Raw genomic sequence first — 24,418 nt, 5'->3', positions numbered from 1 at the left:
TGCCCCGGCCCAACCAGGGGCACATCCCTGCTCCTGCTTTCTCCTGCAGCCTGTGTGTTGACACCAGCAACAAATCTGGCCTTCAGATGCCTCGACTGCTGTTGCCTTATTTATGGCTTGGTGGAGGATATGAGGGGAGGCAGAGCCTCCAGGCAGCCTTCTTCTGTCTTCTCCAGGCCCCTGTGCAGTGCTTGCAGTAAGAGGCTGGGTCCGTCAGCTGAGCGATTGTATTTTTTTTTTCTTTTTACAGTTCCTAGCGCCAACCTTCTCATTTATATGTAAAGTAGCCATTAGTCATAGCTCTGTTCCCTCACACTGCCTGATGTACAATCACATTTTGCAGTGGATGAATCTTTCCACACAGCTGCTCTGCTATGAATAATCCGTTGCTGGGCCCATAAATCAGAAAAAAATCATGCACCTCCTTTGCCTGATCCTTACACAAAGTCATATATTTTACATGAGGACAAGCTAAATATTCATGAGGCTTTAAAAGGCTTTTCTGGCTGTGAGATACTTGTTGGGGTTGGTTTTGTTCTGTTGGGTCAGGTTTGTTGGTTTGGGTTTATTGTTTTTTTTATCCCTGCAAGAATAAATCTTTTTCCTCCTTTCCCCACCATGCAGGCAGTGACAGTGTGCTCATGATGATGCTCTCGCCTCCGCTGAGGACGAGGTGACCTCATCATCACTGCTGTCCCAAGGACAGGCTGCCAGAAGATGCTGCAGCCACTGGAGGATGCATCCTTGGGGGAGCAGGAGCCCTCCAGATCCATGCTCAAGGGCTCCAGGATGGCACCCTGTGGTGGAGGCCAGGAGACCCTGGTGCTGTAAAGATGTGTGGTTTTTCACCCGTTCCCTGTGTAATTAGCAGCTGCCCATTGCTGGGAAGGACTGAACTCATCCTCTCCTGCCCTGGAGAGCAGTACCTCCTTACACTCACAGCAGCTCTGCTATTTGTCTAGGGGCAAGGAGAGTCAGTTTGACTCAGCAACCAACAACTGCTTCATTGGTATGTCCTGATTATCATTCTTCTGCCACTATAGCAAATAAAACAGTTCACTGTGCTAGCAAATGAGCATCAGAACTGGCAGAGAATGAGAAGCACGTGACTGGGCAGAGACAGGAGAGAGGATGCGAATGATGGGTATTGCCTTGTTCAAGCCATGTAGTGAACATAAATCATACCACATGATGTTGGGCTCTCTTCTCTTCCTCTTGCACAAATGACTGCCTATCTCCTCTAGTTTTAGGCTGTAGTGAGGCATCCTGCCCCTAAGATTCCTAGGTATTGCACAAGCACGCAGCCATCCCATGTGGGTGGGATGCACTGGAGAAGTTGAACAGGACTAGGGAGGTGCTCAGCTGTGCTGCTTTCTAGGTATGTGCATTCCTGCCTGTGCTCAGCAGCTTTTATCCCACTGGGTGCTGCCTGGTTCCCACTGGTGTGCTCAGTGATGTGCAACACTGGTTGCTGCAGGACAAAGGGAAAAAGAGGGGAGAGCACCAGACATCTTGTTCCCTTCTTTTTTGCTGCAACTTGGAAAGAACGAAGTCAAGGGACTGCCAAAGCAACGGAAAACAAGGCCAAGCACACACAGATGGTGAGCCCACAAATTTAATTTAAAATCATTCTTTATTATTCAAAATATTAAAATTCAGGCAAAAATGCCCAGAGGAACTGTACTGATTACAGTTCCCTAATGTTTCATGGCCAAATCGTACTGCTTCCTCCAAGGGTCACTGGGACAAGAAGTGAAACCCCTCTGGAGTGCAGACAGAGGCAAGGCTTTACCTGCTGTACATCATTTACCCAAACAGTTACTTACTGACCCAATCAGCTTCACTTAAAGCAAAGCACCAGCTGTTCCTTACCCAATTAATGACTGCCACAGCAAATTAACATGGCGTTACACCAGGCGTGGATGTGGTCCGCAGAGCCCAGAATGCACAGAGCAATATGCTAGTGCAAAAATAATCACAGTAATATCTTTACCGTTAGGTAGCATCCTTCATCTGGAAGGACTGGGAGCTCCCTGTGCAGTGTGTGGCTGGCTTTGTGCAACACACTTTGCAGAAAGGATGGGGATTGCAGGAAGGAGATGTATGGTTGCTGAGTTTAAGAGGAGTTGCCAGCGTAGCTCTGCTGTGGTTGAGGCAGAACTGACCACATGTCCAGCCCTGGGTTCTTGCAATCCAAACAAATTGCTATTTAACTTGTTGTAAATCTGACTTATTCCTTGGTGCTCTGTCTCTTTGGGCTGCCCTGAGGTGCACACAGATCTGTCCTGTCCGTCTATTCTGTTCTGTATTGTGGGTCCACGATGTTCTGCTGAGGAGAAGTGAGCTGGTCTCCTACCAAGGTTCAGTCCAGTTTACATGAAGGATAGAACTCCAGTTCTTAAGCAGCCATTACAGTTTTGTCTCCACTATGAACCTGTGCTTTTTATGATCCTGAGAGCTTACCTTTAAGTTAAAGACTACATGCATCAATCAGCCCAGAGGGCTTTGGGACAGTGGTATTTGGTGCTGCAGTATTACACTTCCTAGTTTTCCTACAATTAGGCCAGCATCAAACATTATTGACAAAACATATAATCTAAGCCCTAAGCCACCAAGCTGCTGCTGAGGGGATCCTCTCTTATCCCACCCGTGCACTGTGGTTACAGGAAGGAGCAGGAGAGCTGTGCTCCCAGTACTTGTGGCCTTCAGTTGCCTGCAACACTGTTACAGGAGCCATCCCTTTGCAATTATAGGACTCTCTCATTATAATTACTGTTATTTATATAATTGTGGTAAGGATTTTCAGCACTGTCAGCATTCTGGAAAATGCCCAGGCCTATTACAGCCAAGCATTTCAGTGGTGAGTACAATGACCCAGAGCGTGACTAGGACAGGCCAAGAATAACAGCTCATGTCCTGGTGACCCGAAAGCTTTTTCTGAATGATTTCCATCCTTGAGATCCAGAGGACATAAGGTTATCCTACGACCACCTCCCATGCTGCTCATCTAGGGGCACGGTTCCTCCAGCATCACAGCCTGGCACCACCCAGCTCAGGTGTCCCTGTAAGGAAAGCAGTAATGGGCATTTTCTATGCATTGTGTTCTCTCTGATTATCTTGTTTAGAATCCTGGAGATGAGGTGTTCAGAGAAAATGAAGGGCAGGGTTGGTGTGCAGTAGATGCTGGCAGTGTACTTGCAGCTTGGAGCTTCACTGTATTTATTACTCCAGCATGGGAACAGAAGGAATGGGTTTAAGCTGAGTGTTGGCAAGAGGCAGTTGATGTTTGTTGCTGGCTCTTTTGCATCTAACTTGGAAGAAACTCGGGGTAAACTTCTTAAGGTGCAAGGTCATGTATAGAAAAGCAGCAAGGAGAAGAACTGGGTCACAAATTGTATAGGAATTCAGTGTCATGCTTGCTATAGGAAAAGGTAAAATAAAGGAAGCAATCCCTCTCTGCTGCTCCATGTAAGTAGCTTCAGCTTTTGGGCAGGCTGTAAGAAACGCAGGCAAATTGGAAAGAGATTAGACAAAATTAACAAAACAGAGAGGATTAGTGGTGATGGCTGCCAATGAGTGGGCTGCTCTGATTTGGTGTGCATAGAGGGGATTATGGAGGAGGGACACGAGGGGCTGCAACAAACACCCTCCTCCATGTGCAGCTGTTACCGAAGGGCCATTGGGCAGCGCTTCCTGATTGCTCACTGCTCGATGCAGCAAGGGGCGTTTGGCCTCATTTTGAGGGAAAATTGATTTAGCATCGTTATGCCAGGAGGCTGGCGATGTGAGGAGGTGACTTTGTGAAGAGATTTGAGCAGAGCCAGTCTGTGCGATCCCCTCCAGTGCTGCCATTCTCCACTTTCTGCTGTACAGCCGAGGGGCAGCAACAGCCACCACTGACCGGCTGTACACAAGTCTTTATAAACGCGTTTGGTACCGGTTCAGTGCATGTAGAGACGTGCCAGTGCACGGGATGAGTGGTGGGTGGTGTTTGGGCTGCATTAAAGTGAGCAGGTGACTCAAAAATCGCTGCTGCGTGGGCACGGAGTGGAGCGCTCCGCCAGCAGAGCCCGGAGCCCAGTGTTGGGAATGTGCACTTGGGATCTCCTCTCATTAGCCACACGTGTGATGCTAACTAGAAACAGCGCAGGGAGACAACCTTTCATCTCGCCGAGAGCGGTCTGGGGCAGACAACGGCCCAAACGTCCCCAGAAAAGGGGCTCTCCCCGCCCGCAGAGAGCGGCCTCCTTTCCGCCCCTGCCCTCAAGTCACACAGCGCTCTGTACTACAACTCCCAGCAGCTCTCTCGCCCGCTGACGGCGCGTGCGCTACCCGGCTCCCGGCATACCCGCCGCCGCATCGCCCTCTGGGATTTGTAGTTCTCGCTCACCCTCAGGCCCTGGCCGGCGGCGCGGCCGGAGACTCCATTTCCCGTGGGCCCGCGGGCGGCGCATGCGCTTTGCCGGCGGCGGGGGTGAGGCGGGAGGGGGGGGCGCGCGGGGCAGCGCAGGTTCCCGTCGGCGCTCGGTGCGGCCTGGCGCTGCGAGGAGGGGCGGCCGCGGCCCCGCGCACGGCTATGGACCCGGCCGAGGCCGTGCTGCAGGAGAAGGCCCTGAAGTTCATGGTGAGGGGCCGCGGGGAGCGGAGGGGGCACCTGCGTGCGGGGCGGGGGCGAGGGGCGGCGCCGGGTCGGGGTGCCCTGGGCCGCGGGGGGATTCCCGTTTCGGAAGGGGAGGGGAGGCCGTGCGGGGCGGGGGGCCGCGGGTCGGGACGGTACGCGTGGGAATCTCGGGTTTTTCCCTTCGTTCGCGTACTTTAGGCTGTGCTGTGCTGCGCCCCGTCCCCCTGCAGCTTTGTTCCGTGTTCCTTTCCGCCCTGCCCGCACGGCCGCGCACCGACACCTCGCTCTCACCTCCTGCTGCGTTGCAGTGACGGTGGATGTGTGCGGCCTGGGCCCGTGGGCCGCCCTTGGGCATGGCAGGCAGATCTGGGGCTGCTCGCATCAGAGATGCTCTGCGCTTGTACCTAGATTTGAGGCTTCAGGCACTTCAGCTGTAGTTTAATTCTTTTTTTTTTTTTTTTTTTTTTTACTTCAGTTGTTGATATTTCTAAACCTTTTAGGCTAGAAACATGCAGCTTAGAAATGAAAATGCGCTGATACCGTCTGAATGGAATGTAAATGTTGTGTGCCTGAAACTGCCCTTTCCCTATGGATGTCATCTAAATGCCTGGCAGCACCTGGTGAAAGTTGACTTTGAGTTGATATTTCCAGTCCTACAGACCGAAATGTGAGCTCATCAGAAGGAAGCAATTCTGTTAAACCTTCAGAACGTATGCCCAAGTGAAATCGAGGAAGTGCTACTTGCAAATGTTTTCTTTTTAACTGAGCTTTGCAACATTTGTTTGACTTCTGCTTTTTTAATCCTGCAGAACTTGTTTCTCCTGTGGTTTGGTGACCTTTTTGCTGCTAGACCTGTAGTCTGGCAGATTTATAGGGTCTCTGCTCAGTGAAGTGGGAAAATGCTGTGGATACCTAAACAGGAAAGGTAGCAATTAGTAACAGTGAACCACCTCCTTGGACGTGCAGTTGGCCAGAGGAGTTTCCCTGAGCCTGCTGTGCTCATGTTGGGCCAAGCTGGGTGATGGCAGCCTTAGTCTACATAGTGACTTCTGTATCCTCAGATGTTTCTGCATGCAGCCCTCGTGCACTGCTTTTGTCATTCTGTGCTAAAGTTCCCAACCAGTAGCTTAGTTCCAGGCATTTGAGATCTTCCATAAAGTTGGGCCTGGGACCTGAGGGAATCCCTGCTCATCTCACAGCTGGCAGCGTGCCACCTGAGCATTAAAGCTCCTTGATGCTGAGGAGAGACCTAAGCATGAGAGAGAGCTGCTCTTATGAGAGCTGCATCTGGTAAGAGCTCCTGATAAAGGGAAGAATTATCGAGGATCAGACTTCTCTGAGAGCTAAAAGCTAAACCAAGTTCCTTAATGTTTTATTAAAGTGCCTCTTGAAAGCAAAATGCGTGCAAAATTGCAGTGAAAGAGGGAGCTTCCCTCTGATCCCCTTGAACTTTTAAGGTATATGTATATTTGTATGGCTTGAGAGTGATAAAAGCTTTTGTTTGTACCACATCTCAGGCTTTTGCTTCGACGTGCATCTGTGCGGTCCTTCTATCATTTTAATTCTGTTGACAAAGAGTTTTTGTCAGACTCAGCGAGGTCCTTCCCTGTTCTCCATTTGCTGTTGGTGGAGGTGTATGCAGGTAGGTTGTTCCAATAAATGAGATCCCATTGTAAATATCAGCTCGGTGCTGCTGGGAAGTCTCCTGTTGTTTCAGTCTGTCAGGACTCAGAAAGTGCTTAGGTACTGCAGTAATGGCATTGCTACAGTCATCTGCACGGAGGTAGTGGATCCTCAGCTAATGCTGAATCATTCGCAGCATATTACCCTGTCATCTGAGTGTGAGATGCACTTCGTGTGCTGCTGCCTTCCCAGAAGGGCTGTGCTTTGGGTTGAGGTGGGCTTTGCTGTTAATTAGTGACTTTTCCCTGAGACTTTCCCAGTGCTGAGGTATTTCACTGTAGGTGAATACTCAAATATCTTTTGTAGGTGTGTGATCTATTTTCTCTCCGGCTTTTTTGGTGGTTCTGTTTCTAATGTGAATTTGTGTTGGGTTTCATTTTGTGTTGAAAAGCAGCCCTGTAGGTGGTGTTATTTTGGGGCTTCTCTAGAAAATAATACTTTTTCCACTTCGTGACAGTGCCTCATTTTTGGCAGTGACTTTGAGCAGTGCTCCTGAGTCACAAGGTATCAGGCAAGGCAGACCTGCTGATTTCATGTCTGACACTCAGAGGAAAAAGTCACGTGGGAAATTCATCCAATGCTAACCTTATAAATGACATTATCTTGCCTTAAAAGAGGCTATTTATTTTTTAATGTGTCCGTATTCATTACCTTGAAAGACAAGGTTCTGTATGCTGGTGTGTGTGTGTGTGTGTAACTTCTCAATGAGACTAAAATCTCATTGTTCTCCCTGGCTGCTATTGTCTCCATTGCTCGCCAATGAAACAGTGTTGCATTCAGGTAATATCTGCTACCAGATTTCCGGGTGTGCTTTCAGCTACCATAGGTGTCATCTGGTACTTTGAGCTTTAAGTAATGTATTTAACATCATTCACCTACTCTGTTTACCTCTGTGTTTCAAGAAGGCCTAATTTATTCCTGATATTCAGCTGTGGCGGATGAGCATTATGCAATACTGAGCAGCTGCTCACCAGGGAGGGCTGTATCTGCTGGCGAAGGAGTGTTTTCTATCGCACATTCTACACGTCATCTTTCAAAGCTTCTTTTGAGTGAAAGCTAGTTGATGGATTTAAAAGACAATGTTGTAAATCACACAGCCCAGTGCTCTGCAGCTACACCAAGGGTTTTGTTGGAGTGGCACCTTGGTTTGTCTCAGTGCCTTTTCGTGTTTCTAAAACCCTTGAGATACGCACTGCGCTTCATGAAGAGTGCATTTCTAAGAGACTGATGTGTGTGCTAAAAGGAGAGACAGCTCTGCCCATTAGCTTAAAAAAGCCACCATCGTCGACAAAAATGTGCCTTATAGAGCTCTGCTTTTATTCCTTCAAGAATATGGGATTTCTGTTGTCATAACCATTCACAGAAGTACTGGGAATGAGGTGCTCGATAAGTAACTTCCACAGTTGAATGAAGTGTTTACAACTGTAGATACAGTATTTAAAGCATGAGTGCAATAGGCTCAACTGAGACTTTGATTAAATGTCATATAAAGTAAACTACATATGCCTGCGTAGAATAGTAGATATTTTTTTCAAAGTAGCTTCAAATGGTTCTGTTAAGTGTACGAATGTTCTGATGATTATCTTTTTAATTAAAATGAGAAATCTTTGTTTAAAGTGGCATTCTTTTTTTACGGCCTGTTACAGTCTCTGTAACAATCATTTCTTAAGTCTGAACGTTTTTAATTCCAGGAATCCATTTATATAAAACTATGTTTAGACTTAATTAAGGAACGATTCTTACAAAGCTTGTAAATAGCCAGGAAAAAAGGGACAGAAAATAAAACTGACATTCACACTTAACGGAATGATTGTTACAAGGTATGTAATATGCTATAAAAATACAATAAAGCCCCTTTTATAAGAGTTCATATTTTTTGTTCCTCATTTTGAGAGGTATTTAAGAAAAATATCAAGGCTCTATGAAGTAACATCTGTTTGCGCGAATGGACTTGTGGCAGCTCCAGTTGTGTTTAATTAGGAGCGTGTGGAGCTGCACCTGACCAGTGTGGGATCCTATCTGGGATAGTTTGGCAAGCAGTAACTTGGTATTTAATGCAGTTTCACTTTCTCAGTTTCTCTGGGTGAATCGATTTGCAGTACTTTATTTAATTTCCTAGCTTGTGAATAGGAGGATGTTGATACCAGTGTTCTTCATGAATTTCTTTTTCCATTTAACACTCATTAGTGTTTTCGTTCTGGGCAATGTGATTCTAGAAGGTCCTGATTGCCTTCTTATTTTATAGAAGAGCACGAACTGGTGTCTTTCAAGATGATTTTTTTTTTTTTTTTTGGTCTGAAGTTCCTTTATTTTGGTATTACATCCTTGCAGGTGCTACTGGCAGGTCACGTGGTCAGCGCAGTTGAAGGCTGAAAGGTACCAAACCTTGGAATCCCTGGCTTGCTCTTCTCTATGTGTATATTGACACACACGCAGACAGGTAGACAAAAACAAATTTCAGAGAGGTTTCCTTTGCACAGAACATGTATGGCTTATGGCATCAGCAGCACTCGGATTTTGAAGAGCTGGGACTCATTAGCTATTGTTTAAAACTCTGCTTTAAAACCCTTACCGCCTTCCTACTGACATATTTATGTTGTGCTAACTTTGTTGCAGAATCTTGGGTATCCAAAGGAAGAGCATGACAGCAATGGGAGTAATTTTGTAGAACAGCTGGGACGGCAGTGACTTCCCGAATGTGGGGTTGCAAAATCTCCTTGAACTTTAAATGTACTCTTAGTATTTTCCTCCAGTAGAACTCAAGTAACGTTCTCTCAGCTGGAGGATTTGTAGGAACCGGTGTTTATAAAGGCACTGATTTCTTTCCTTCTGCCCCAGACTCGCAGAGCTGCGGGTTCTTCTGCTCTAAGCGCACCCCGTTGGTGCTTCAGGAACTTCACCCTTGCTTCCCTGGTCATGTTTCATTTCAGCCACTTTGCTTCATTAAGTGTGTTCAATTAGAAAAGCAAATGGCAAATTTGCTATCACGTTGCTGAAGTATTTAGTTTCAAGGACTTAAAAAGCAGAATTTGTTGCACCGTGCTCTCTGTACTATTATATGTTCTATAAACATCAGAGAGAATAGGCTGACCTTAATATTTGCTTCCTAGCCTAAATCGCCGCCTTGCAGCAGTTATTTCCCACTGAATAAAAAGTTTAATTTCACGCCCTGATTAGTGCTACTATGTGCAGGTGGATATTTATTTTATGCAGCTAAACTAATCTGCCTTGGCAAATTATTTGCCAGTCAGCAGAGCTATAATTCCTTGTGAGTATTTGGTACTAAATTATCATTCTCGTTAGTAAGATGGAGCTGAGTGTTCTAAGCACAGAGTTTGGTTAGGCAAAGTTTTTCCCAACTGATCTTCAGAAGATGGAAGGTATGTGCAGTGGCCTCAATGTTCTCAGCATTCTACAGTGCTTTGTGCTATGGAAAGAGGTAATGGAGGTTTCAGAGGAAGAAAATGATGATTCTGTAGTTCCATATTGTCTCCAGGGATAAGGTGGTGTATGGGAACTCTTGAGTCCTGGCCTGAACCACTGATTGAGCACCTGGGGAAAGGAGCGGGTCAGCCCTGGGAGCACAGGTGAAGGCAATTCAGGTGTGTGATCAGAGGGGGTGGAGCCTGGCTGCACCTCTCTAGACCTCATTTATGGGCTGACTGCCACTGGGGAAGGATCTCTTCCTGGAGATCCCTCCTTGGTGAAGCTTTCCCCTGTGAACCTGGAATCTTTTGTTACAGGTGAGCAATCTCCTTCCTTTCCTTTAGAGCACCTTTCTATCGTGCCAATCCTCCTGTCGTTACACCTTTGGTGAAACGCCTTTTTCCATCATATTGATCTGTCTAATTGCTACAGGTGGGAAGTGGGTGGTGTTTGGAGATGGCCTCTTCAAGGGGTGATCTTAAGTGAGAGAGAGGGGAAAAATAACAACAAAGAAACACAACAACAGCTGATCTTCACAGCGTTTTCAGTGACCAGCCAAGCCCTGCAGGAAAGCAATTGAGATGAAAAGGTAAAGCCCCCGTTCTTATCCTGCTATTTATTTTCAGTGTGAGGGACTGAGTCAGGGGAAAGAGTGATCTGCAACTGGAAATGAAGTGGCAGAAGCAACTTTATGCTCTGATGTGATTTAAAATTCACTTCATGCTATGAAAACATGTAAAGTGAGGACCAGACGGTATTTGCTGAGTTACGAATGCTGACTGCATGTTTTTGTCAAGTGGATTTGTTCGTCCCCTCTTTGTTTCCTTTGGCTTTCTCTCTGCTGGGGTTTGTTTGCACCATAAAACTCGTTAATGAAAAGTGCTTGTTTTCTATTACAAGGAAAATCGTTTATACCTGAAATTATGAAATTTCATTAAGAGTTGAGTGAAGGGATTCCACCGACTTTCTTTTAGTCTGCATAAATGCATTTCTTCTTGTATTCATCTTGAGCGATTGCTACAGTAAAGTTTAAGGTACAAATGAGTGTGTAACCAGTGAGCTGAGCAAATTGCTTCTATTGTATACAGATTTTCATGCTATATTCAGCATTGCAAGTGGCACAAGCCATTTGCACATGCAAGGAGTTTTTTCACTTCCTTGTCTGCTTACATTGTGTTGTTTTCAACCTCCACGTGCTGCTGATGCTTGGGTAATGTTTATCCATTCTTGGTGGCAGTCTACCTTGGGTTCCCAATGCTCTGTTTTCTTCAGCCCTCTTCATTTCCTCCTTCACAACTGAGAAGATGCTCAGCAAGGTGTATTATTTATATATCTTAGGTGCTCTTGCACTGAAGGACTGAATGAGGTGGTTTTTTGGCTGCGGCAGCAGGGAGAGAGTTGTAGCATAGTTACATAGGTGCCCATTGGCTGCTGCTAAAGAGTAAGTGCTCAAAATACAACTAATTGAACATCAAGCTGTTTTCTTGATGAGCACTAATAAGTGCTGAGAAAACTTCCTGGTTCCACAGAAACTGTTGGATATAAGCATCTTCAGAGTTGCGTTAGATGTCACCTGTTATTAAACAACAGTGCTTTCTTGGTGTTGAGCAAATACTACTCCTGCTTTGCAAAAATAGGAAACTGAAGCTCGGATATGTTCCTGCTGTCGTGGACTGCAGGAATTCACACAGGGTCGTGCAGTGCCCTGATAGGAGCAGGCAGCATCAGAGGAAACCAGTTGTTCTAATAGCCAGCCTTGTGCTTCTAACCATGTTTTGGTTAATTTTACAATTGGCTAACCACCTGTTAAGAGAGCACATTTTATCATTAAACAAAATTAATTTTAAAAATGGCTTGAAACTGTCTGTTTTTAATGGGATCTGAATATTCTTTGTTTTAATCTGCCTCATGAGGCTTGTCTTTCTTCTGGGAAGTACACTGTTACATCATTAAAATACCATCCCCTACTGAGAGAGAAATCGGCCCCATTCACTAAATGGCAGTGCTGAAACAATGACAAGTATTTCTAAAAACTGCATTAAAATTCATTTTTTTCTTCATCTGTGAGTTCAGTTAACCAATGAGTGCTTGGCCTGCTTGCAGCTGGGTGTGCGCAGCCCAGTTTGTTCGTTGTGATGGCAGAAGGCAGGCAAAGATGTGTCAAAGACTTCTCTTTTAAAATTATTCCACTTTTCCGTGGTGATTTTGCTCAGAAACAAACGGATTTGCTGCTTTTAGTCCCGCTCTGTACTAAGAATTGAAAACATCTGATCTAATTTCCCACCCTGCCCCGCTGCTGGAGCAGGGTCTGTGCATCATCCTGATGGGAGCAGCAGGAAGGAGAGAATGGGGAAGAAGGGGAAACTCAGTGAGCTTCAGCCTTCCTGAGGGATGGGCTCACAGCTCACTGGCTGTGAGCAGGAACCAAGCGGCACCTCCTGGAGGAACCGGTCTGGCTGGCAAAAGCAAAGAACCTTAGTGCTGGTTTCCTTTGCTTCCTCCTGGGGTGAGAGGGGTTGCATGGAAGCACCTGCAGCAAGACAGAGGTGATGAAAGCTGTAGAAAGGGGGTCTGGGAGCTATCAGCCAGCGCAGAACTCTGGTGTGGCTTTTTTCCATCATCCGGCTTTGTGCCCGTATGTGAATTCTTGTGGTTTCTTTATAGGAGCGCTGTCTCTTGGTGCTAGCATCTAAGGACAGAGTTACTGCAGATTGTAAGGTATTTCAAGTATAGGAGAATGGATGAAATGCTCAAGAGGAAGGCAGTGAAGATCTTTGCTGGGTACAAAGCAGGGCTTGGCTGTATTCTGACTGGAAGAGGAAATCTTGAAGTTCCTAGGCTTGCCCGTTCAGCAGCCAAAAGAGTCTCTCGTTGCTTCAGAGAAAAAGGGTCTGGCTCCCTTTGCACACACATCACGTGTGACTTCTTGTGAGAGCAGCGCAGAATGGATCGGTGTTTATGTGGGAGTTGCTTGTAGCATTCAGATAGTTGGCCTTTGGATTCCATCTGATAGGAAGATTCTGGTGATTCTCCAGAAGGTTGATTTGTTGGATCTGCTCACTGCTCTTCTTCCCTATATTCTGCCTAGGTCTCAAAAGAATTGAGAAATGCAGCCAGCTGTCGTTCATCTCCAGCAAAGCAGAACAATAAGAAGTGGGTGTAGTCTCAAGAAACTGGATCAGTCTCATTTTAGAAGATGTATCTTGAAACCATCTCAGCAGTTATCTGAAGGAATCTAGACAGTGTTAACACCTTCAAATATGATCCAAGCTGGTTTCTGTAGATAATAGGTCAGGTTTGAAAGAACAAAAATCTCTGTCCTCCGTTCCTTTTTGATTTTTGTAACTTTTTTCCTTCATTTCTTTTGACTGAGATGATTCCAGTGTATTGCATTATTTTTGTACTTTTTGTACAGTTGTTTTTTTTTAAATAAACAAGAAAATACCCTGAAAGTTTTCTACTGGCAAGAGGATATTCCTACATAGCTATTTCTTGTTGGCCTTAAAAATAAAACTTTAGGCAGAGGCAACACAATACAGAGCTCATCAGTAAGAGGGAAGGTACCATGTGGGGTTGGAGCAGTCTTGTGAAGCATGCGTTCAAATCCCCTGTTACTGGCAGGCAGTGCACCCTGCAGTTCTTTTGCAGCCTCCTCAGAGCAGCTCTTACATGGGTGCTCTTCTCTTTGCTATGGTTTTGTAAGGCTATTCCAAACCATAGTACTTCTAGCTAGAATCCTCATTCATGTTTTTCTAGCTAAACTTCATTCGTGGCATTCATTCATTCTCATTTGATCCTGTGCCAGTGTTGTTCTTGAGTTTAAACAGCTCTTCCTGCTCCTCTGTGTGCATCTGGATATGTTTGTAGAGAGCAATCATCCCCTCTGAGATGGATGTGGTGAGTTTATTTTTTCCCCCTTTTTTTTTCCCTCATAGGATGTTTCATATAAGGTTTTATCATCTTAAGAGATCTTTTCAAACAGCTGCAGGATGTGATTAATCTACCTGGGACACGGGTGGACAGAACTATGCACAATGTTCCAGGAAAGGTTTTTACTGATCCCCTGGACAAAAGCATTAGTACTAATTTGTCTCTGCTGGGAATTTTTCATGTTATATGTTCTGTAGTGGGATTTGCTTTCTTCATAGCTGCTTCTTACTGGTGAACCATCGCTATGTAAAAAATAATGTATATCTGAGCCTCTTCCCCTCTTTTCAATTTTTTAGCCTCCAGCTTACGATGGAAATAATGTTGCTTTTTGATTTATATACATTTTGTGTTAGTTCTGTTACTTCCAGATACTGTGTCCAAAGAAGTTTGTTTTCAGCATATTGATAATTCTTGGTTTTTAGCTGTTAATATTTTATAATTAATTCCAAGATTAATAGTGGATTTCAACCAAGATCCAACTGTACAGCTTGATGGCTCCCTTTTGAAAATAACCCATGATCCTCTCCCTTTTTAGGTTTTTATCCTCCTTACAACTCCGGTATTAATCCTAATCCTCTCCATTTTAACTAGTAACTTCCTATGTGTCATCTATCAAATGCTTAACTACTTCTAATTTGTCTGGACTTCGGTGATCTTCTTACAGAAGAAGATTGGGTTAGTCTAGCACTAATTCTGATTTGTTCTAAATTGGGAGTAGATTTACTGGGCCTTCCATGGCGAGTGCTCCGTTTTGGCAGTGGTTATCAGAATTCAGTTCCTGCTGTTTGCTTTCATGTGTTTGTTCTTTTTATTTTTCTGAGGGTTGGTCAGTCAGTCCTGCAATGTTTCAGGCTCATTCTGGTTAGTCTTATTACAGATATTTATCTGCATATGGATGCTGCCAGTGGCTGCCTTTTGGGTGTCTTCCCTCACTTGTGTTGTCCCTGCCTCATCCTTGCGCCGTAATCCTTCCTCCGAGACAGTATGTTTCCCTGGTACTCCTCCTTTTAAATACCTTCTCTGGTCAAGTAAGGAGCATTTACATCTTGTCCCAGTCTTGAAGAGTTGAGAACTGTCAGGGAGCTGCCCTTGGTACAGGGCAATTAGATTAGGGAAGGAGCTGGAATGGATCCTAGTAAATCTCGGAGCAATTAGTTATGGGTTCCAAGTTCCTTACAATGAGTGAATAGGTCTCATACTGTAATTGTGGCAGTGCTTTGTGAGGGAAAGGGGCTGGGATAGAACAGCCATACATATGTGCTTTTTGGTCTGTTACCTGGAATTTAGCAGGAAGACAGGAAGGTAAAAGTTAACAAAAGAACTAGAAGTTCTTTTGCTGTTTATGGGAGATTGTAGTTTTCCGGACTTCTTAATGTAGGTCACCTTTTCATTTTTTTTTTATTTTTTTATTTTTTACTGAAGAACAGGAATTTCTACTCCTCACGCTCTGAGTCTCAGTGAAAAAACTGGTATTCAGATGAGCTTTCTGGCTTTTATATGGATTTAAGGAGAAGTGAGAAGATACATCCTTAAAAGGCACTGTCTTCGTTTTCTTGATACCGAGACAAGCTGCCTTCTGGTTCGTACAATGCACGCTTGTGGCTGCCACTGTTCTTGTTGGATGTTTGGCACAAGTTGAGACTGTAGCAGGAGACGTGTAGTTTCTCTGCCATAGATTTTGCAGCCTTGAAGGGGCTGAACTTAGGACTTCAATTTCAGATTTGAAATGTCAAGTGGTTGTGAAATCGAGGGTGCTTTTACGCATGGGCATGAAGAGAATGTCTTTATGCTGTGGTAGTAAGCATGCTCACAGAGCTGGCTGGTATTTGCCCAAAGATTAATGAAGTGTCATCACAGATCTCCACTTGATTCACAATGCTGTAGCTTAGTATTCCTTTAAGCCCCTAAGAAGGTAGTGTGATGTTTTGTGTGACTCAGGTAGTTTTCCCCATAGCTGCAGCTCGTGTCTTTGTGTCTTTGTGTCAAGGAATGTAGATACACGTTGGACCAGACTTTGGTCAATGCACTCCAAACCAGTTCACTGAAGAACTGGAGATAGGCATGTGCTCCATGAGGAGTGAATTCATTTAGCTTGTGGGCAGAGCTTACTGCTTGAGAGTGTTACCTCCTTCGGTCTTTATAGCGGACTGTGAGCTGGGACAACCAACCAACTCATTGCCCTCCGCTTGTTCTCAGAAATCTCGCGAACGGCACACCTAAATCTTAGCAGCATCAGACCTAAGAACAGAATCACGTACAGGATTTCAGAGCCCCCAGACTCTGTCCCCTTATTTAGAGCACTGACAATGGAATAGGATATTTAGCTGGGCTGTGAGATGGTATGTTATGCAGTAGGAATTTATTGCTGTAATGCATACAAACTCATTAACAAGGTCTGTGCCGCAGGGGGTACTTTCTTTTTCTATGAAAATCACCTCAACTGGACAATCCTTGGTGCAAGTGGCCATGCTCTCCCATGTCAGTGACTGACAGATCTAATTCTGCCTTTGTAGCCAAGAGCCCGTTAGTTAATGGGGTTGTGAATATTGGTACTCAGAGGCAACCGTCAGAGTACTGCAATGCTTTATTCCTCTTATTCAGTTGGTATTTATCAAAGAAGGTGTTATCTCTAATGAATGCAATGTTATCTTCAAATAAATTCCTGTGTGTGGGTTGTAATTTAAAAGAAATGAAAATTTAAGTAGCCTTACAGTTGCTTTGCAGTGGCAGAGAGAGATGGGTTTAGCTTGCCTGTTTGAATGGTATGTGATGGAAACCCAGAGTCAGTGTCCTCTCTGAGGGAAAGGGAAGCATTATGGGTTATATGATCAGATTAATAAAATCCTTAGTGCATATGTATATTTCATACACGTCCTGTCTTTCCCTCTATATCTTCTTGCATGTAAGCAGATAAAATGGAGAGGTAGCAGTACTGCCTTGCCAGTAACAGAGTAGGTTTCACTTTATAATTATCATACTGACATATTTATCCTTTCTCGTGGAAGTGAAGATGCAGATATTTAAGAACCCTTCTTGCACAAAAAAGCCCAATTTCCGCTCAGCACTTAATTAGCACTTGTTTATGACACGGCATCTGATTTGATTTTCAAAACAAATTGCACAGTAAAGAGGCTGATATTTAAACTGTATAGTAACCAAAGCTCCAGCTGTGACTCAAATATTGTAAGCCTTCAGGGGTTGTGTTTAGGTCTAGAAAATAGGAACTCAGGCCTGTAATTAAATGTCCTCTAGAAATCAGCCTTTGTCGGGAAGGAAAGAGGTACCACTGAATTTTTCTCACTGACTTGTTCTCAGAAATCATTCTATTGTTCTAGGCCTTGCTGGGGACTGCAGAAATCAAATGGATTAAAAATGGAAGAGGAGATGGCTAAAGGAATAATGCCAGTTAAGTGTTGAAGAAAAAAAGATCAGAGCAGTAGCAGTTAGAGTGCTTTGCAAGTTACCCTGTGATCGCCTTCCTCTGGAAGTGAGTACTGAAAAAGAGCAAACTGACCCCAGCAACCCGGCATCTCGTTGTGGAAAATGCTGGAGCAGATGCTAAGAAAAAAAAAAAATTTCTTATGGTACTGTAATCATGAGCATAAACAGTGTGTGCTCATGAAAATCCAAAAATGAGTAGATCTTGCTGGGCAATTGTGTTGTTGATAGAACTGCCTTGAATGGATTGTAACCATGGAGGATTGTACAGTTGATTGATAAAATAGCACAACTTTCCAGCAAGATAGTTGCCAGCATTCTGGATCTTGTAGAGGCTTGGAAGGGAGGAGGGGCAGGTTTTGTTTTTTTTGTATTGACTGATAACGTGGGTTTCTGTTGTCATTCACAGTTGTGTATCTGCTGTCACTGGGATACAGAAATTTGGAAAGCTTTAACCAGGTGCACTTATTTGTTTGTGCCAAAGAAGGCATTCCTGGGGTCGTTTACAGTGTGCCTGTAGAAAGGCTGCAGAAGTTCAGAATTTGGGAGGCTGGTTGTAAAATGAAGTTTAGCCAATGAGGAGGGTGTTTGAATTATGTGCTGATAAATCAACTCCAGATCTTTTAATAAAGTTACACTTTTCCATCAGTAATTGCATTTGATGTGAATGGAGGCTCACTTGGGCACGTGTCCCATTCCAGGCAGCAGCATACAGGCAGTGACACACCTTGCACTACTAATTGCTACTCTTCTGCACAATTCCTTCTCTGGATGAGGATAAGCTTATCAAATGTAGAGGAGACATGCTGCGGGGAGGGGGTTTTGCAGGCATGGCAATGGGCCTTAGTTTCTCCTGTTAGTGTATTTAACTGGCCAGTGTTGAAAAACAGAGTTTACAATAAGTGCTGATCTGCTGAAAGTCCTGATTGCTCTTATGGCTAATGCTCAGGCGCTGACATTGGAAGGAACTGGTGTTAGTAGGAGTTGTGTAAGTGCGATGTTATCTTTGTTGTTGCAGGCACTTCTGCATGCGAGTAATCCTGTTAATGGCAAAAGATTTGTTAATTTACTTGCATGTTTACAGGGCTGGGATCTTCAAATTAAATGGTTTAAATCATTCTTAAATCAATTACTCAAACTACTCCAGGCTGATGGGCTTTACAGACGTTAAGCAGCCTGCCGGTCCTAAGAGAAAGCTTTGCTGTTATCCTCTAATTTCCAGGCTAGGTGGCTGAAGTGGGGGAAGAAGAAAGGCAGTTTTCCCCAAATATGTGGGGTGAACCTGGGCAGGTCCCAGACTGGTGTTCAGGTCTCTTTACTCCTGACACTGGGATTTAACCAAAAGCTTTTTATTTCTGCTTGTTTATGAAGGCTTTTTTTTTTCCCTTGAATTCTTTCTAGATAGGGGGTACCATGCTGTGCAACTTCTACAGAGCAACTGGAGCACTTGAGCCAGATGTAAAGCATGGCTTTCTGTGGGGGTCTTGCTAGATATGTCACACTCACTATAGTTTCTTCCATTTTCAAGGCACGTAGAAATGTCAGCAGCTCCTCCCAGCAAACCTGTGAGGTGGGTTAAGTAAGTGTTGTCCTCATTTTACAGCAGTAGAGAGACTAACCACCCATGAAGTCAGTGCTGAACTAAGGATTAGGATGCTTCTAGCTGTGCTAGCGGTCCCCTAAAACAACTTTGTTGATGCGTTAGGCACTGCAAGTCCACTCAGCGGGTGGGTGCCATAACCAGGATGTACTTGACTCTAATTTATCAGCTCAGTGGTGGTTATTGAAATTCAGCTTTAACTCAGGTTCCTGGCTAGGACACCAGGGCATAATCTTCCTACTGTTTTGAAAGATTTATGAGAATTTAAATTTGAACTGGGGAGAAGCAAATCAAAGTGTGTTTTGAGATCTATATCTGTACTTTTCTTGGGAGGCAAGACTTTCGTATGTTCCAGTTCATGTTTTTATTTCAAATTCCCAGGCTGATCAGCTGCCCGCCCATAGCTGTGAATGTTCAGCATTCAGTGGTCACACGTTTTTCCTCTCTAACAATTCTTATTTTCAGTGTTTGTGGGCACAGTTTGTACAAACTAAATACATTGTACAGACGCAAGGGCAGGTGGAGTTAAACTCATCTTGAATAGATCTGTTCTGAAAATGAGAGATTTTTGCAGCCTTCCAGAAGGAGCGGTGGGGACATGGATCTGTTTGTTTGGAGGGGAACTACCATGAATTAAGAAAAGGGATTGTGAAATAATTGCCAAGAGTAAGAAAGGTGGGGGATTTGGTGTCTGAGCATGTCCTGCCTGGTCCTGGTGCTTTTAATTCCTAAGCATCCCCCTTTTTTTGGTTGGGGAGGGGGTTTGAACATTATGTCAGGGAATATTATGTTAGGGAAAGCTTAATTTGTTGTTGTTGTTGTTTTTTTAAGTTGTAAATTATGCTTTTTGTTTTGTACTTCCAGGGCAATTGGGTGTCTTGCTTTGCCCTCAACCTGCTAAGGTGTAGAATCAATAAATGGGGGAAGAGGTTACATTTGTCCATCAGTTTGAATCATAATTTCTGACAGCACGTGAGTGTAGTTTTGATAGTCCATGCTGAGGCTGCACCTTTCAGAGCTGTTCCATAATCTGCACGTTGTCCAGTGTTGTCTGACCATGTTGAAGGTAGTGGCACTAAGGACACTCTCACAGCCTGACTGCTGTTTCCATACCATGTAGTGTTACGAAGTGGCCAAAGCATTAATGATGTCTATCAGGTGCTAATACTACATCCACAATAGGTTGTGCTTATCCAGGTGCATTTCTGGGGGAATTAAAAGAAATACCTATATACACTGAGCTGAAATGTAAAACGGTGGAAATGGTTTAAAAATAAGTAAATAGATAAATGAAATAGTGGTGAATTTGTTAGGAAAGTGTTGCTAAAGCAGCTGTTACTTGAGGCAGCAAACAAGAGGTAACATGGGAACCAAACTGTCATATGTGGCTTTAAAAAATCTGCGTTGTTTAAAATGCTCCAGAATTTAGATGTAGGTTAGCTAGGTCCCGGTGTAAAAGGAGGTCTCTCTTTATGTCTATTCTCTCCTAGCCCCGAATACACATGCCAAAAGATGGATTCCAACTTATATCTTCTGGATACCAAGCATGGCTAAAGCAGGTTGGACCGTATTATTGTTATTCATCTCATGTGAGGGACTGTGTTGGACACCTGTGCTTGTCTCATTAGTGAAGTACATAAATGAGGGTATAATGAAGTTATGGTGCCATGTTAGCTGATACCCTTCATAGCCATCACTGTTTTGTGTTTGTGCATGCTGTGTTTGTATAACATTTCCTCACCGGTCTCATGAATGTGCACCTCCTGTAAATAAGAGTTCAAAAAGCAGTCACCTGAAAGCAAAAAGGGTCAGAGTTGGAAAAGAAATCTGCAGCAACAGCTCAAATTACAGAATTAAAACAGGCCTTCAAACACAAAGCTGCACGGCGGTGGTGCTGGTAATAATGGGGAGGCCAATGGGTTAAAACACGAGAGGATTGCATCTAGCACCATTCAGATCTGCCTGGCTGGAACAAGCACGGACACTGGCTCACATCACATACCAATTGTGCTGTTTGACACAGTCTGACACTGCGGGGACTCCCTGCTCAGGAGCGGCCCAGCTCTATATTGCTCTGCTGTTATTAAAGGCCAGCCTTTAGATGTCTCAGCAGTCTGCCGCGAGCGATTGCTGTCAGCTTTTTCACTTCTGTGAGTGAAAAATCCCCCTTCAGAAAAAAAAAAGAGCTTAATTTACAAATTGCTCGTATCAATCTCTCCATCATATGTGGATCTTCACAAGAGAAGCTGGCGTCCTTTGGAACACACAGCTTAAAGTTGCTGGTGTTGTAGAAAGCCAGAACGGTTGTGTTGTTATGGCAACAACAACGGGAAATATGAAAACAGCACAGAGAAGCTGCATCCTGTTGTCGTGGCAACTGGAGTTGTGGAAATGATGAAAAGTGGCAGTGAAAGGATCTGTGGTGCTGTGAGCCCGGCAGAAACAAAGAGACAAGTCACCTGTGTGGGGTGGGAGAGGATTAGGAACAACAGCAGCATTAAGCCTTAAAGCACAAGAGTTTCATTGCAGGTGCTAACAGGACGGCTCCGGCTCTCTCCAGCCTTCTCTCCTCCAAGTACCAATGGTAACTTGTTTGTGCAAGTTGCTTGCTGCCGTCAGCTTATGTTGACTTCTCGGAAGCTGAGAAGAGCTGGGACGCTTACAGAAGGTTGGGCGTTGAATCCCATGCTATGTTTGCAAACCATTGCTTTGGCTGAGAGATGTACCCCAGAGGTGAAGTGGTTTGGAGCTTCCCTCTGCCTGGAAGTCCCACGTTGCTGAAGGTCGGCTGGGACACTGCAGCCAATGCCTTCCTGATTTCAGCTTTGCTGAGTTGGAGGCGCGGCGTCTCGGAGGGATCCCAGTTCTGCAATTAATGTCTCTCAGAACTCAAGTTTGTTGACCTGTGGGGCATGGCGTCAGTTCTTATGTGGTAGGCTGGGAGAACAATAGAGAGAGGGTTGTGTGCTCTTCTGGCTTTTAATTCAAAGACAAACAGACCTGCATCTGTTCTTACTATGTTATGTTACCAGTGCTCTGATGCAGGTGGGAAATATGCATTTTTGCCTCTGAAAAATGCTCAGGGAAAAAAAAAACTAACAAAACAAAATACTCAAATCTTCACATTAGACAGTCTGAAATAATAAAAGAACTTACACATTCCTTATACTTTTCTGTGTAGCTGCTTTCCTTTTGATTTTGTTTACTGTTATTGGTTCTAAAGCCTTTAACTTAAATATCCTTACTCCTCCTTGATCCAGCAAAAGTTATAAACCTGAGCTTGTGTCACGAGCAGATGCTGTCTTGGAAATAGCTCTACTATTCTAATTTCAGTGCTGTGATTTCACTGCAGGAAGTATATGGGTAAGGGAGTTGGTACAAAGCGTGGCAATTTTTGATCAAAAGGAGGAGCTCTGATAAGCTTAGAATTTTTGAGGTCAGAATGATTTGGTTTAGGAGATGCATGCAAAGGCCCTACCTATAAGAGTCCTAAAAGCATGTATTGGAAAGAAAACCACTTTGGTTTATTTAAAAGCAGTAATCTACATATGCATGCAGGTGGAATGGTGTCTATGCATCAGGCTTATCTCCTCTGGTGTCTGTTTGTGTTTTTAACAGGATTCTAATGTAATGATTTTTTTTTTCCTCTGCATAGCTGAGTATCGATCTGCTGCCTGGCTTGTACAGAATATGAGAAGTATCCCAGTAACACAATGTATTAATGTGGGCTAAAAGCAGCTTGTATTACAGACGAGGTGGAGGAAGATGGAGTTCTGCAAGACTGGACGTGTACTATAAATATCCATAAAACTGACAATTTTATCTAAAAACAGTTCTGGCTGGATTTGCGTATTCTCAGCCTGCTTAAATAGGAGATAATAGTTGAACAGTACCTGAGCATGGGTCGCCCACACTGATGTCGTTACCCTCTGCCCTTTAATGGCAGCTTTTTATATTTAATGTTGCTGTGCTGCAGTGCAGAGCTGCGTTGTGCTCATACGTGGGCTAGAGGAAGCACAGTACTGACGGCCAGCAACGTGTGTTGCTTTAAGAAAGGGGTTTTAAGGAACCTGGAGAGCTCCTTTTACTCCAGCAGCTTGCTGCGAGTTTATCCCTTACAAAAAGGTGAACCTACAGTTATTTTTTCAGCCTTGAGCTTCATTTAATCCTGTCTTCAAACGGCAGCGTTGTGCTGCTGGCAGCCCGTAACATCCCATCACTGAGATGCTGACCCTGTGAAGACAAGCTGCAATTGACTTCTGAGGGGAGGGGGGATTTTTGTCTGGGACTCGATCAATAAGACATGACAATCCAATTCTATATTATATTGATGCCTTCTGTGGTTTAAGCTGAAGTATGAAATTGGGCAAATTAGGCTCTTAATTAGCTGAAACACTTACAAAACATTATTTTGATTACATAAATGAGGAATTTTAAAGCATCATTTTAAGTGACTTGTGAAAGAGAATGCCTTCCCTCACATATTGTTGTGAGCAAGTACGCATCACCTAAGATACATAATATAATGCATTCATCTGAGACCTTCTGCCTCCCGCTGTCTTTTGGAGTAGAATTTTTAGAGCCAAGTTATAAACTTATAAATGTGTTTTATGCTGGAAATTCTTGGTGCTACCTTTGCTGGATTGGGACCTGCAAAGGCCGCTATAATCAAACAGGGCACCTAAGATATTAACAGGCTGTGTTTCAGTCACGTCAGCCAGAAAACAGTGTAAAACCAGGACCGGGGTGAAAACAGGATTATTGCAGTTTAAAAACATGCAATGGCTGGAAATATTTTCTTTCGGTAGTTCTGTCATTTGTCTCCTCTGTAACTTCAAAGGTGTGTATTCTGGTTCTGATGGTTCCGTGTGCTGTTTATGATTCAGATAATAATCCCTTGGGTGGGAAGTAGGAGCACATTTGCTTTCTGCATTTCCTAATTAATGCTTGGCATTCTGATAGTACTTGGAGAGTGCCAAGCGCCGCGTAGACGGGAGCGTTTTGAGAAGGGGAATGTGATGTGTGCATAACATAGCAGTAATTGTCAGAGATTCTAAAGAATTATGCGAAACCATGGGTGGAGGAAAAAAATCTATCAAACTCCCATTTTTTCCATCTCTCCACCAGCATAGGATTCTTCTCTGCGTGTTTTGAGGGGGAACTACAGACCTGGCTGATGGAAGTGTCCCAAGATGGGGAGGCTTCCATTCAATCTTAGAGTTGGTTTGGGGGATTTTTTTTTTTCTTTTTAACCTCGTAGGTGTCCAGGTTCAGTGCTGGTTAAGCAGTTGGTGTTGTGGCTCTTTCAGCTTTTTGTCACAAAGGCAGTGATTTGCTGTCACTGCCTTCCGCTCAACTCCCTGCTGTATGAGTTTGTGGTGCTTGTGTTTCAGAGCCAGAACGAGCCCAGGTCTGTGACACCTCTCAAATGGGCAGGCGTGGAGCTGAGGTGCCCTGCTCCTTGTTACCCAAGCTCATGCAGAGAACACGGTCCAAGAATTGGGTTTTTGAGTTTGCTGAACCTCAGGCTGTCTCATCCTCTCCCGTGTCTTGTGGCATAGTGTGATTTTAAATTGTTCGAAGTGGTGACAAAATCAGGTTTCGGACGTGATGTTGCCTAACAGCAACTTTTTCTACTCTAATTGGACCAAGAGCATCTCCACTGTCAGCTTTTGTATAGCTGTTAAACTTTAGACCTTGCTGGGATTGGTTTCAGTGCA

At 44.3% G+C, this 24,418-nt stretch overlaps 1 protein-coding gene across 11 annotated transcripts in view; it reads left to right on the top strand.

Moving 5' to 3' along the window:
• Positions 1–4,467: 4,467 nt before the first annotated feature.
• BTRC (beta-transducin repeat containing E3 ubiquitin protein ligase) overlaps positions 4,468–24,418 on the top strand; it is a 112,298-nt gene continuing 92,347 nt past the window's right edge. For 6 of the 11 annotated variants that reach the window (XM_085228954.1, XM_085228955.1, XM_085228951.1 and 3 more), the window contains exons 1-2: positions 4,468–4,624; positions 20,189–20,257. In XM_085228954.1, coding sequence (XP_085085080.1) covers positions 4,577–4,624; positions 20,189–20,257 — 117 coding nt within the window. In that variant the 5' untranslated portion in view covers positions 4,468–4,576. The remainder of the gene's footprint in view (positions 4,625–20,188; positions 20,258–24,418) is intronic. The other 5 variants (XM_085228956.1, XM_085228957.1, XM_085228953.1 and 2 more) reach the window with 1 other exon arrangement.

The sequence above is a fragment of the Meleagris gallopavo genome, chromosome 8, assembly GCF_905368555.1.
Source record: "Meleagris gallopavo chromosome 8, MGAL_WU_HG_1.1, whole genome shotgun sequence".
NCBI classification, from domain to species: Eukaryota; Metazoa; Chordata; class Aves; order Galliformes; family Phasianidae; genus Meleagris; species Meleagris gallopavo.
This window is presented reverse-complemented; position numbering and strand designations above follow the sequence as displayed.